Here is a 14,251-nt window from a genome sequence, read left to right as displayed (position 1 = left end):
CATGATTATAAAGTGCAAGTGAAGTACGACAAAGCTTGGAGATCCAAGGAAAAAGAACAAGAAATTGTTAGAGGCAACACAACCGAATCTTATGCTCAACTGGTGTCTTATTTGTTTATGTTGCATCAAACAAATCCCGGATCAAATGTTAGTTTTAAAGTGGGAGACGATGGGTGTTTCTTATACGTCTTTGTTGCATTGAATGCTTCAATGAAAGGATGTCCTCATTGCATACCGGTTGTCATTGTTGATGGTACCTTTCTAAAATTAGCTCATAGAGGTACATTATTGGTGGCAGCAACTCATGACGCAGGGGGTAAGATCTTTCCATTGGCATTCGCTGTAGTCAATTCAGAAAATGATGATTCTTGGGACTAGTTTTTTGACAAGTTCAGACATGCTTATGGATTGAGAGGAGACATGACTATAATATCTGATCGTCATGAGAGCATAATAAAATCTGTCAGCAAAGTGTATCCAGAGATACCACATGGATTTTGCATCCTTCATCTCCTGAGCAACATTAAAAGTAAGTTCAAGAAGAACTTAAAAAAGGTTAAAGAGTCTTTCTTCTCAGCGGAAAATGCATACACTATTAAAAAGTTCGAGTATCACATGAGAGAACTTGATAAGGTTGACAGCAGAATAAGAACATTTTTGGAAGAAGTTGGGTATGACAAATGGGCAAGAGTTCATTCACCAAATAACAGGTACTCAAACTTAACATCCAGCATTGCTGAATCTTTAAATTCTGTAATTATAGCAATTCGAGAACTCCCAATTTGTACTATGCTAGAGAGTTTGCGTTCTTTGATCCAAAAATGGAGTTGGAGCAATAGAAATATAGTAAATGTAACCTTGACAAGACAGGCCAATAAGTATGAAGATATCTTGAAAGATAATTACCTATACTCCATTAATTTGACAATAAGATTTTAAATTTTAGAGTTTTTTTAATATATTGAGTATTGAGAAGCAGTGACTTATCTATTCATATGTGTACAGGTGCATCTGACAAATGATGTTTTGTTTGAAGTTCGCAATGATGATAGAAAAGCTATAGTTGATATTGGTTTGAGAACCTGCACATGTAATAGATTTCAACTAGACCAACTTCCTTGTGCTCATGCAATTTCTGTTTTACAAAAGGCTAATCATGATCCATATGATTATTGTTCACCATATTTTACAAAGGAAGCAATGATTCATGCATATGAAGAGACAGTGTTCCCTGTTGGTCACGAAGACACGTGGGAAGTACCCGAAAATATCAAGTCAATGGCACTATATCCTCCACAAGGACGAGTAAGAGTGGGCAGACCAAAAAAAGAAGATACAAAGCTTCTTGGGAGATGAATGCAAAACAGCGTGAACAAGTCAAATACGGGAGTTGTAATCAATACAAACATAATAGGAGAACTTGTCGAAATCCTCCACTCAGACTTGCTTGAATTAGTTACTTTATATGATTACATTGATTGTTTTTTCTCAAGCAAAGACATAATTATCGTTTTATAGTACACAAAATAGAACTACTAGTTTTATATATTTGACTTTGAGGTTAAAGTATCAAGTGACTTTCAGTTGCATTTGAAGTTGATTTTTGTTGCATATTAGCATTATAATGTCTGCTAAACATTAGCAACAGTGAATGCTACACTATATGCAAATATCACCTAATTTGCAACCTTGTGATAAACTTTACTCTATTTTTAAAATTTAAACTGTAACTTCATTAAGAGCCCCTGCGGGGCCACCTATCCAAATGAATTCAATCTTATCATGCCAGTGCATGATAATCCTTGTAAGAATGTATAAATCTACAATGTAACAACACATGCAACATTATATGCAACTAAATACCCACTTATAGTCGTAAATTATTGAAGTTGTTACTATGCAACTTCATAATCCAATATCCAACATCATATGCAACTAGGTAAATAAATATGTAACTTCAACAACTTTGACAATTTATGATTTTAATATGAAACTTAGTGCCTGATATGCAACTAACAACCGAATACAAACAAAATAATTCGTAAACGAACAAAATCATAAGTTTTCAAACCATATCATTTACATAATTCTTAATTCCATCATATCAAATCATGTTACATCCCCAACCACCATTACACAGTTCCTTTCAAGTACTTAGTGGCGCAAAACAAAATTAACACAAGCACATAGATCTCGTCTTTCTCTTCTTCGTTGGAGTCTTTATCGCCTTCTCATCTCCTTTTGTATCCTCTCCCTCGCTCTCGTAACCATATATCTGCTTAGCCATGCCATATGAGTAAAATAGGAAAGCAAGTCTGCTTCTATGAGCGCCAATATCCAAGTCTGCTTGGGAAATTTCCTTCTTATCAGCAAGATACTCAGCAAACGAAACCATGTATATACCACTATCACTGCATCAAACATAACATAATATAATTATACAAGTTCTACAAAATTTAACAAACTTAAAAAGTCATGCGACTTACATAGATGATGACTTAACGCAGTCATGATGCAATATCAGTCCAAGAGGATCAGCATCTGACTTGTTCAAATAAGCCTTGGATGAGAAGTCAATATCATCACGTTCGTAGAAGCAAGTAATCCTCATATAGTAAGGCAGTAACTTGCAAAATGGACACATATTTTTTATAAGAATCTCCCTCACGCCATCACATTTTAAGGTGTTATACACATGAACTTCCCTATTTGCAAAACTAAGTCTTCCAAGAAGCCAATGTTTTTGCTTTCGAATGAATACAGGAAACAGGACATCAGCAACCAAAGCCCAATGAGTATTGTAATGAATTCCATCGCCCATCATAACTCTAGCAATCTCTTGCTTGATATTAATTTTAAAATTGTTCTTCTTGACACATGCATTATACATGGTAGAAACTCTATTCTGAAAGTTGGAATCCGTTGAAAGAAGTTCAAAATTTTCCTTAAATGGTAAAAGAACACATCAACATGCTGCACAAAAGAATAAAAGGACATTTTATCAATATAAACAGGAATATTGTAGTACAATTTGAGCAATGCAACCTCATATTCAACAATCATTAGAACTTACAGAGTTCGTGAGACCTTTGTTACCGTACTCCCAAATATGAAACCAAGTTTTCTGGGATACCAAATCAACCCCTAAATTCAGAGCCGAGTTGATCTTGTTGTCTTGTTTTGAATAGAATGTTGTCGCACTAGAAAAATATAAAAGACATAAACATTAAAATCAACCTAAAACTCAATATACATATACAGAAACAACTATAAAAGCCTTACTTTTTCTTTGTAATCATGCCATGATCCAACCATTCCATGAACTCTCCAGTAATATTAAAGTCTGGCAATTTTCCAATTTTACCATCCAATGCAGAAAGTCCTTTAACAGTCTTGAACACTTCTTGAATACTTAAGGAGTCAATACTTGTCCCCGATGTCGAACCAAAATGTTGCAAAAAAGGAGACTGTAAATATGAAGGGAGCTTAACCATCCGTTTAGGATTAACAAGAGTTGGCTGAATAGGTTCAGTAGAAGTTCCCTATAACAAAATAAATAAAATTTACTAATTTCATAGGATTATACATAAAATAGAAATATTTACATCGGACAAATTTATTAACATTTACCAATATGGGATTCCCTATTTTGCTGGCACTTTGCACAACCAACTCTAAATACCAAAAAAATCATCATCAGCTCTGTCAACTCCTGCATCTTTTGAATCTCCTATTGCAACATTTTTATCCTTCTCTGCAGTCTTTACAAGGTCCCCTGCAACTTCTCCATCAGCTGCTGCATCCTCTGCAACCTTAACTAAGGCATCTTCATTTGCAACAACCTCTCTTGCAACCACATTTTGGGGCCAAGGGTCCCATCCTCTTGTATCCTGCATGGCATAATGTATAACATAATCATGCACTTATATAATATCAAAATAATTCAATAAGAAGAAAAAAAATAAGATGTTACAACCTTATCTGCAACCTCTGTGTCAACTGTAGCAACCTGTACTGCAACCTCTGCAACCTTAACTGAGGCATCTTCATTTGCAACAACCTCTCTTGCAACCATATTTTGGGGCCTAGGGTCCCATCCTCTTGTATCCTGCATGGCATAATGTACAACATAATCATGCACTTATATAGTATCACAATAATTCAATAGGAACAAAAGAAATCAATAATGCAAACCTGATCAAAATCCTTTGTAATTGGAGCATCTTTTTCAAGAAAGCTAGCACGGAAAAATGATTCATGTATGGGATTGGACAAATCATCTCCAGTGTAATTATCAAAAAGAACATCATCATCATTTTCATTCTTCCTCATAACCTAAGAAATTCAATTAGTTTTGCATAAAATATCATAATTAGTAGAGTTTTTGAATCAAAAAAGGTATTCCAAATTAATATAAATGATCAACTATATTGATTTAAAAAAGGTTACTGAAACTAAAAAACAAGATACATACTTCTTTCATGATAGTTTCTTGTAAGTTTGAGAAGACCGATTCAAAATATGAGCGCATCTCGGTCATAATTATCTTCAAAGAATTAACCTCAATAGTAAGATAATTCTGACGAGTTTCAAATGTGCAAAGTTTCCTCTGCATTTCAACGAGAGACATGTTATCTTCATGTGCATTTGCATGTGAAGAAGACAGCCTCAAAAGCGGGGTTGGGGGTTGACAAAGTCATCATCGCTATTTTCATTCTCCTGAACACTCCGCTGATTGGAAGTTGGAAATAATTTCTCCAACTTAATTCCTTAATCTCACTTGTAGTAGCAGTTAGGTTTCTCAATTCCAGCTGCACAAATAAAAACAAATAAATAAAATATTACTATATAATTAAACTGAGAGCAAGGTAAATTTAGTAGTTATACCTCTTTTGCGCCCAATGACAGTGTAGTATACACATCCTCAAACTTCGCATTACCATCATTTGACCAACTAAGCATACGTGGAATACATCCACTATTTGCATCACAGTACTTTCCATTCAAATATGGACAACACTCGTAGAACCACAGTTGAAAAGCATAGGGAAATCATTCAAACGATAATAGTTGTCTTTGGAACCTGTTCTTACATTACATTTCAGTGACTCTAAGGTTGTCTTATAAATTTCCCTACCCCATGAAAACTGATCAAAATCTCCATTATCCAGCATATCAAGGTCACCCTTAGGAATCACAGAATCACTACTGGAGCTAAGAAGAAAATGGTGAAGTAAATACAATTTTGCAAACTTAATTGCATCATCATCAGTTTTCCATTCTTTTTGAAAAAAGGACTGTTTGACACGACTCTTGGTTATACTATTAGCACCATGATAATATTGCTTGACAAATTGATTCTCAGACCTAAAAACCTTTTCTTATCTAAAGCACTAACGCAACCCAAACCGGTGATAAGCGCAAATTCACGTATGCCAAAACGAAGCTTTGTCCCAGCAATACCCATCCAAATTTCAAGAGGGTTTGGTTGTTTAAACTGTCTAAGCAAGAGGTTATGGATAAGTTGGTATTGGATTTTAAAAAATCTTAAATGGGTAAAATGGCCAAAACAAGAAGCACGAAGATCATCAAGCTGCTTTACAGATAATGTTTTCAATAAATCACTAATTAGATCATACTTATTATTGGTGTTAATTTTCGCTGTCCCATGCTCTTTAACAGGAATAACATACTACATCCCCTGTAAAATAGAAAATAATGAATACAAATATATAATCAACAACATACTAGTATGCAAAAAAAATGCAGTACCTTAGGAGGTGGAATCATGTTATCTTGAATTGTAAAGTTCGTCTTCTTCCCTTTCCCCTTTAACTTCGACTTTTTCATTGCAACTTCCTTTGGGCTCATCTTAGATTTCCCCTTTGAAGCAGAAGCACACTCCGAAGGAGACCTAGACACCGAAGAGAACCTCGTATGCACAATTATAAACCTACAATGCCAAAACACATGCAACACAGTACTATCATTTACAACATTACATGCAACTTAGTACCCACTTATAGTCATAAATGTAACTTAAAAGAGGCAAAATCTCAATAATTTTCAACACATATAAAGCTCAACAATTACAATATACTTAAAGCATAAATTGTATTGATTCTTTTTGCACAATTTGTACAATATGTCTTTCATATCTAACATAAAAATATCGAGTTGCCCTAATTACATTGTTAATTGAAATAACTCCTAATTGATCTAGATGATCCATTACATGCAACCTAAATCTAGATCTAAATCCCTCAACCGAAGGTGTCAAAGTCGTACAGAAGGTGAAATTGATCCAACATTTATGGATTCTTAGAGCTCTTCGCAGACTATTGTTAAAACGAATTTGGATTTCTATAATATCCAGATTCATGTTAAATGGCCTTTGTAGATGTCTTACTACCCTGAAATATAGAGGGTTTGCAACATCCCAAATAAATATCCATGTAATGTACTGAGAAACAATCAATTCTTTCAGGGTTCTTTCATCCATTTTTTCAATGTGCCATGTAATGTATCACAACTTTTATACACCAACTGACTATAGATCCTAAACATGTCATTCACATATTTTAAAATGGTCTCGTGTGTGCATAAATAACTTATGACAAACAGTTGTTTAAGTTACATTATATGTGGCTTAAATATTAGCAACATTATATGCAACTTAACATTCTAATATGTAACCTTATGATCAACTTAATCCATTTTAACAATAATCCTTCTAAAATCCTCCCAAAATATTTCTAAATCCTGATTGCAACTTCAATGAGTGCCCCTGCGGGGCCACTTAACCAAAAGCAATTAAATCCTAAATGTAGCCTCAACACTAGAAATATTCACCTAAAATGCAAATTTCTCTACAACTTACAAACCTCATATGCAACATCACATGATATATAAACAGATCTGTTACTTAATATACTACCCATTCTACAGTTCCAAATCAACAAAACTTAACAGGCAAAATCAGAAATTAAGTATACACATGCAACTTCATTTAAACCTAACAAGCTATAAAGCAACATATTATCCGAAATTAAGGTATTTAAGGTTTTAAAAAACAAAAATCGAATAAATAAGAGGTATTTAGGGATTCATAACACTTCACCTGATTAACCAGCAAAACAGAGCAGGAGTGAGAACGAGAGAACTTCGCTAGAGAGAGCTTCGCTAAAGAGAGAGCTTCGCTGATGAGCTTCGCTGATGAGAGGTTTGGTTGCAAGCAATGAAACAGTGAGTCTGAGCACCTCAACCCCCAACCACTACTCTAAACTCCAGTACTCTAACTCCACTACCGTATTTTTGAAAAACGAAACCTAGTGGACCGTATGTACAACAATAAAAGCTTGTGAGTGTAAGAAAAGTAGTAATGGTAAAAAAGCACATTAATTGGGGTAGTAAAAATAGAAATAAGAATAAAAAAGTAGTATATAGAAAAAATTCCCAAGTAAAAATTATTGGATACTATATGTACCGTGCACTCTTCTAGTTTAACTTATGGCGTGTTACCCGTAAAATAATTATTTTATTTCAAATATAGTATTTATTACAATAAATACATAAATTAAAATTTCTAATAATAATATTATAATCAAAAAATCGGGTTAGGTTGGGTTAATAAGGGTTTAAATTTTTTGAACCTTGACCCAACCCATTATATTCGAGTTGACAAAAATTTGAACCAATTAAAATTCGGGTTTTGGATAGTTCGGCTCTGTCGGCCGAAATAAGGGGCGGGTTGGGTCGGTTTTGCGGTTTGGTCGTTTTTTTGTTCACCCCTACTATCCACGAGTTCAAATTACATTTTCACTTTGGAGAAAATATTTTTATTTTAAACTAGTTTACTAAGCTGCGTTTCACAGCGCCTTCTAAAATAATGTTCCGTCTTTTTTTTTTTTATATTTCTTATTTGATCTTGGTTATTCAAAAATTATGAATAATAGATAAATACAATATATCAAAAAGTGTAAAAAGTCGTCGTCTCGTTAATTATTTTTATTTCAATGAGGTGGTCTCTCATTATTCAAAAAAATTATCATAAAATTATATTATGAATTAGTCATTAATCGATGTAATATTTTTTCTCTTTAATAATTTAAAAATATTGAGAAAATTATAAAATAGATTTAAACGATATGAGAGTCACACCTCACCGCCCTCGTTTTCTCATTTGCGTAAGTATATAATAATATGTTGATATAATGATTTTAAAAAATTTGCCCATCGTCTTCTCATTTGCGTAAGTATATAATAATATGCTGATATAAAGATTTTAAAAAATTTTGAGAAAATATATTTATAGATACTTGTCCTTATAATCGAATGCGTTATCGAACTCCGATTTTAGCGTGCAAGTAGTCGAATCGAAACTCGTAACAAGTAGAATCAAGTTTTAGCAACCATATCACTGTAGATTCAAGTGGACAAATGATCGATAGTAAATCAATTTGAAGTTCAGGATTCATAGAGAATAAATTAAGTGGTGCACTGTAAGTATATACTATACTATTTCACTGTTGATGTTTTGATCTTAAATGATGATTGATTTGATTTGACTGATAATTCATTGATGAAAAACGAGTATTCTTGCACTGATACTTGATGAACTGATGATGATGATTCCTTTTTGGAAGTAAGCTAAACCAATTATTTAGCAGACCGGGACCCCCACAGTAGAACTTGTGAACTTGTGATGATGCTTCCTTTTTGGAAGTAAGCTAAACCAATTGTTTAGCAGGTCGGGATCCCCACACTAGAACTTGTGAACATGTGAACTTATCGTGCTTGAATACTCCGTTTTAAATCTTGTGAGAATTATTTGATGAACTCTTGACGATTGTGATGAAACTCTGATTATCCTATTTATTTGATGATTTGAAGAACTCTGATTTTCTCGGAGAAACCTCGGTTGAATTAATACGATATATGCTTACTGAGATTTATAAGCTCACTGTTTTATGTGACTAACATTTACAGGAAAAAAATTTGGGGAAGGATGTTCAGGAAGGGATAAGAATGTGATAAACTAAGGTTTTAATGAAGGTCAAGATGCGTCTAGCATTGTGACGAAAATGTTGCAGTAGTTGTTTACTTTATTTGGCGTCCCCGGGTCGGGATTCTAAGGACATCCCGAGGTCAGGGGCGTCACAATTATGCCCCTATTTAATATCTATATAATATTTATTTCATATTTATTCTCATAATTAATATTTGTTAGTTGACTATTAATATTTATATAATACTTATTGCTCACAATTAATATATATTAGTTGACACATAATTAATATCTATATATATATTTATTTCACCTCATAACTCATTTATTAAAAATGATTAATTATTGTATAATTAATATTTGCATAAATACATACATTAATACATACGTAAATGCATACATACATATAATAAATAAATATATAAATATATAAATTAATACATGCATACATACATATATTCATTAATACATACATACATACATACATACATACACACACACATACACACATACATACATAGATACATACTCATATATTCTTATTTGTCTTCAATTTAACATCATCCTCACACACACACACATACATACATACATACATACATACATACATACATACATACATACATGCATGCATGCACACACACACACATACACGTAGATACATACTCATATATTTTTATTTGTCATCAATTTAACATCGCACTCCAACACAATGAAATGATCAAATATAATATTAAATTATATGAAATAAAAATAAAATAAAATATTTATACACATATGTACGATTTATAGTTCACTATTAATAATTATGTGATATATATCATAGTTAGGGGAGTTTGTTGAGCAAATTAATTCATCTGACAATTATACCCCTACATTAAAATCTATATAATATTTAATTTACCTCGTCATTATTCATTTATTAAAAATTATCAATTATTGTATAATTAATATGTGCATACATAGATATAATATAATATAATACATATATATATAAATATAAATTAATACAGAGACATACACGCACACACATATACATACTCATATATTATTATTTGTTATCAATCTAACATCATCATGAAATTGTGAAATATTATATTAAATTCAATGAAATAAAAAATAGAATAAACTATTTATACTTTATATACGATGTACAATTCAATATTAATCATTCTATGACATATATCGTATATTCCCACCGTCACATAGGTTGTTAACATCGTTGTTAGACATAGAGATTGAAAAAATGAATTATGTTGAAGGAAAATTAAGAAAGCGGGTTTAAATTTTGGAGCCATTATAAAAATAATATGCTATTTTAGGAAATGTTAACGATCTGTTGAAATATCCCAAAATAGAAAGTTATTAGGACGAAAACTATCATATATCATTCAGTGAGTAAACTTACAATACCGACATCAATTACCCATGTAGTATGACTCATCAATCATATTTGTAACACATAAAGAAATTAAATAATTAAAAAATAAATTAATAATTATTTTATATTTAGAGTGGTTGATATACATCAAACACACATAATCCCTTATATTTATTTTACTTTTTAGGACATTAACATATTACAAATATCATTTAATTATGAAATGAAAAGAAATGTCTACTAACATAATTTATTACTTTCTGCGAATTTACCACTGCACTGCAAACATATCTCAATCACTCGTGTTCATATGCATAAACAAAAAAATTATTTATACATTAGATAACAACAAAATATATCTTTAACAATTACTGCGGAAACAATTTCAATTAACACGATCTAGAATATCCTCTACATTCCACCGGCTATAAAACTAGTTCACTCCTAGTTATTAACATGAATATGAAAAAAATGATAGTCAAGAGTTTTGAGATCTTTCTCGTAATTGTAACCCTTAATCATTAAAAAAATTGTGAAGTGTTAGGGGACGCAACACTTCCAGTACGAATGTGTTTATGACTAGCAACAAGAAAGGAAATACTCCATAAATATATTAGTCAACTGTTTCATGTGGACCACATGAAAACAGGCCATATTGTGTACAACATAGCTGTATCAAACAATGAATGGTAGCAGGCTAGCAGCTCACTAGCATCAAGTTTTGACATGTAAAACTTATGGAATGAATAGTGGAAACACACGTGTATTTCTATCAAGTCAATTCCTACTCGCCAATAAAGAATGTAAAGAAGTTAGCAATATTGGTTGAACAAAGGCAATTCATTCAAATACCAACCACACACCCTTCACAAAGTCAACTTTCTATCTCCCACTTCTTTATTTTGAAGAATTTGTGATCATGCCAAATTACAACAAGATGAATCCACACGACAGCCAATCAAATCATATTAATAATAATATTATGACAACAATTGTAATGAAAATAACAAGCATGTTAAATGTCAAATCATTTTATTATATTTGTTGTAAATAAAATACTTGCAAAAATATACATGCATAGCTTGACACTGGTCGGATCCAGAAATTTTTCAATTTTCTTTCCGGAATAGCAAGCAATTTTTTTTTAAAAAAAAACACTTTTATATTTTTAATTTTATGTATACACTTAAATATAATTTTTTTATCAAATTCAATAATAAAAATACATAAAATTTATTTTTAGAGGATAACACGTACCTGTTAACTCTTACTAAATCATACTTACGTATTCACGATATCTCTTACAAGATCATCCTTATAACTTGACAAAATAATAACACTAGTTACATTATATTAGTAAAAAAGTCTTTTTTTAATTTCTAAACAACAAACTGCGTCCTAAGATCTCTCAAATTATTTGGTCGACAACTAAAATATGAATAATTTTAATGCCGGGCATATATACGCACATAAAATAGAAAAAGTCGTATAGGTAGGTGCAATCTACTCGTCAACCTCGTGTATTGTCGATTATTCAACTCTTTACAAATCACTTCCATTTAATCCCGTCCGTTGATCATAAACATTGAATCTTTGACTTAACTTTCACAAATACTATAAAACATACACTACCTTCATTTCTTCAAACTCCCATTTCTCTGTAACACATTCACATAAAATGGCAGTTGAAGTTGACATGTTTCAGGAGATGAACAATTATATTACTCATTCTATTCGCCGGACCGGTCACGCCCGGTTCCGTCGCGGACCGGCTGATCAATCCACTACTACTACTACGACTACTGCTTCTACTTCATCTTATTCTGATGATCAACCTGCACTACCTCACTTTACGTTTAATGTTAAGTTTGAAGATAAAGCTAGAGCTGAAGAATGTAAGAGCGCAAATTCTACGATTTCTTCAGAAATCTCGACGATTGTTGGAGAAGAAGCAACGGTTTCCAATGGAAAGCTAGGAGTATTAATCACTGGAGTAGCTAGAAATTATTCGTCTGCTAAGCCTCCACTACCGTTATCTCACAAGATAAAGTTGCGAGAAAGTAAACAATGTGTTAGCACGGAGAGCAATCCAATTAGGAAGTGTTACTCGTCCGGGAAGCCTCCTCTTCCTACGTCTCATCGAAAAAGAAGCCGTGAAAATGTTCAGGTTTCAGGTGATCGGTTGAGCTTGCAAGGTTGTCATTGTTGCAAAAGAAGGTACTAGAAACTGGCACAAAATATAAGCAAATCAAAATTTTCTGTTTTGTGATGAGAAAATTACATTATATGTTTATTAGTACTTTGTAATTAATTTTCGTATGTTTTTGAATGATTGATTTCAGGAAAAAGATTGAAATCAGGAGAAGAATAAGAATAAGTAAAGGATCATCGTTGTCGATTCCTGCAGATGAGTACTCTTGGAAAAAGTACGAGCACAAGTTGATCCCGAGGTCCTCATCATCACGGTTAGTTAATTGATCAGGCATTGTGCCTGTCATCATGTATAATTGTTCATATCATCATATACATGTGTTGTATTTGAATTGTTTGATTGAATTGTGAAGTCGATGTGATTTGCAGTGGCGGATACTACAAATGCAGTAGCTCTAAAGAATGCTCAGCGAGAAAACATGTAATCAAGGACAAAAATGATCCGATGATTCTGATCGTGACGTATAGAGGAGAACACAATCATCGATTGCCAGAGATGTGTTTTTGACTACTTAATCGTATACCACCCAAGTGCATATGATGGAAGAAGCTGAGACATATCAGGTGCTGTATACTGAAACATCATTCGGTGAACTTGACTTGCGGAGGAGAAGAACCGAGAGTATAAGACAGTCAAAATGGATAAAATTTAGCTATCATTTTACAATTTACTCATACAAATAATTATTTAATATTATTGAACAGAAGTGGTTGCTGATGGACTTCCATCTACAGAAAGGACATTAAAATTTATTTTTATGAGACATCGGGTATATTTAATAAGATATTTTTATATTTTTATATTTTTAAAAGGACACATGTCCATTAATACCTTTTTGCTATTACTAAAATTTTTAACCGCTCCTCTAACCATATACGGTCTGGAGGGTTATTTTGATACTTGTTGGCAATAGTAAGTGAAACTTTGGCTGTACTTTGGCTGTTTTTATTTGTTAGTTTGCTCTAATATTTCATTTCATTATCTATTAAATGCTATATAAATATTTAATATGATATAAAAATGAACATAGGGTACATAAAATTTATATCTAGTGATTTGTATGCATGCAGTTTTTAGCACATTTAAACTATTTAGCTAGTTGCCGCATTGTTACAATTTTTGAAGTAACAAAACACTTATAAAAAAGACTTATAAATAAGAATAAAATGAAATAAACATGTTAGATGAGCCAACAAACATGATCATTTATCTATCATGAAATAATAAAAAAACCATGCTTCTTGTCCTCATAACTTGTACACAATCCCTAGTCAGGCTTTGCAAGAGGAAGCTGTTTTATGCGTAATGCATGTGGTCTATCACTAAAACGAACTACTGTAACGTAATATTAAAAAAAAATAGAAATGAAATGAAATTAAGAATAAAGTACATTAATTGTTACGATTGTCAAGTGGATGTAACTGCGTTGCACAAGTGCGGGACTCTCTGGCCTCTTCAAAACTAACTACGGTTGCGTGACCGGGATTAGAATTTTGTATTGTTTCCCTCCGTCCCATTCGATTCTATACGTTTAGTATTTGTACGTATTTCGAGACTTCTATAAAGTATAGTTTTATAATGTTTTTTTCAATTTTTTTTTTAATAAAAATTTAAATATGAAACTTTTATTTAGAAAAAAAAATTAAAAAAA

At 32.2% G+C, this 14,251-nt stretch overlaps 2 protein-coding genes across 2 annotated transcripts; both read left to right on the top strand.

The window, feature by feature from the left end:
* Window positions 1–420: 420 nt before the first annotated feature.
* On the top strand, window positions 421–1,356 carry LOC141692044 (uncharacterized). The gene is made up of 2 exons (XM_074496788.1): window positions 421–753; window positions 1,006–1,356. The coding sequence occupies exons 1-2, from the start codon at window positions 421–423 to the stop codon at window positions 1,354–1,356; spliced, it is 684 nt and encodes a 227-aa protein (XP_074352889.1).
* A 10,666-nt stretch (window positions 1,357–12,022) lies between these two features.
* On the top strand, window positions 12,023–13,553 carry LOC141692691 (putative WRKY transcription factor 11). Its single transcript, XM_074497604.1, has 3 exons — window positions 12,023–12,605; window positions 12,731–12,853; window positions 12,969–13,553. The coding sequence occupies exons 1-3, from the start codon at window positions 12,067–12,069 to the stop codon at window positions 13,105–13,107; spliced, it is 801 nt and encodes a 266-aa protein (XP_074353705.1). The 5' UTR covers window positions 12,023–12,066; the 3' UTR covers window positions 13,108–13,553.
* The last annotated feature ends 698 nt before the right edge of the window (window positions 13,554–14,251 follow it).

Source organism: Apium graveolens, chromosome 10 (genome assembly GCF_009905375.1).
Source record: "Apium graveolens cultivar Ventura chromosome 10, ASM990537v1, whole genome shotgun sequence".
Taxonomy (NCBI): domain Eukaryota; kingdom Viridiplantae; phylum Streptophyta; class Magnoliopsida; order Apiales; family Apiaceae; genus Apium; species Apium graveolens.
Note: the sequence above shows the minus strand (reverse complement) of the source record. Positions and strands in the feature narration are given on the sequence as shown.

Excerpts from the sequence above, each read along its gene's own strand:
- LOC141692691 (XM_074497604.1), top strand. The coding sequence starts at position 12,067 with ATGGCAGTTGAAGTTGACATGTTTCAGGAGATGAACAATTATATTACT. Across the intron at positions 12,606-12,730 it reads TGTCATTGTTGCAAAAGAAG|GAAAAAGATTGAAATCAGGA; the intron begins GTACTAGAAACT and ends GATTGATTTCAG. Across the intron at positions 12,854-12,968 it reads CCGAGGTCCTCATCATCACG|TGGCGGATACTACAAATGCA; the intron begins GTTAGTTAATTG and ends TGTGATTTGCAG.
- LOC141692044 (XM_074496788.1), top strand. The coding sequence starts at position 421 with ATGACTATAATATCTGATCGTCATGAGAGCATAATAAAATCTGTCAGC. Across the intron at positions 754-1,005 it reads TTGCTGAATCTTTAAATTCT|GTGCATCTGACAAATGATGT; the intron begins GTAATTATAGCA and ends ATATGTGTACAG.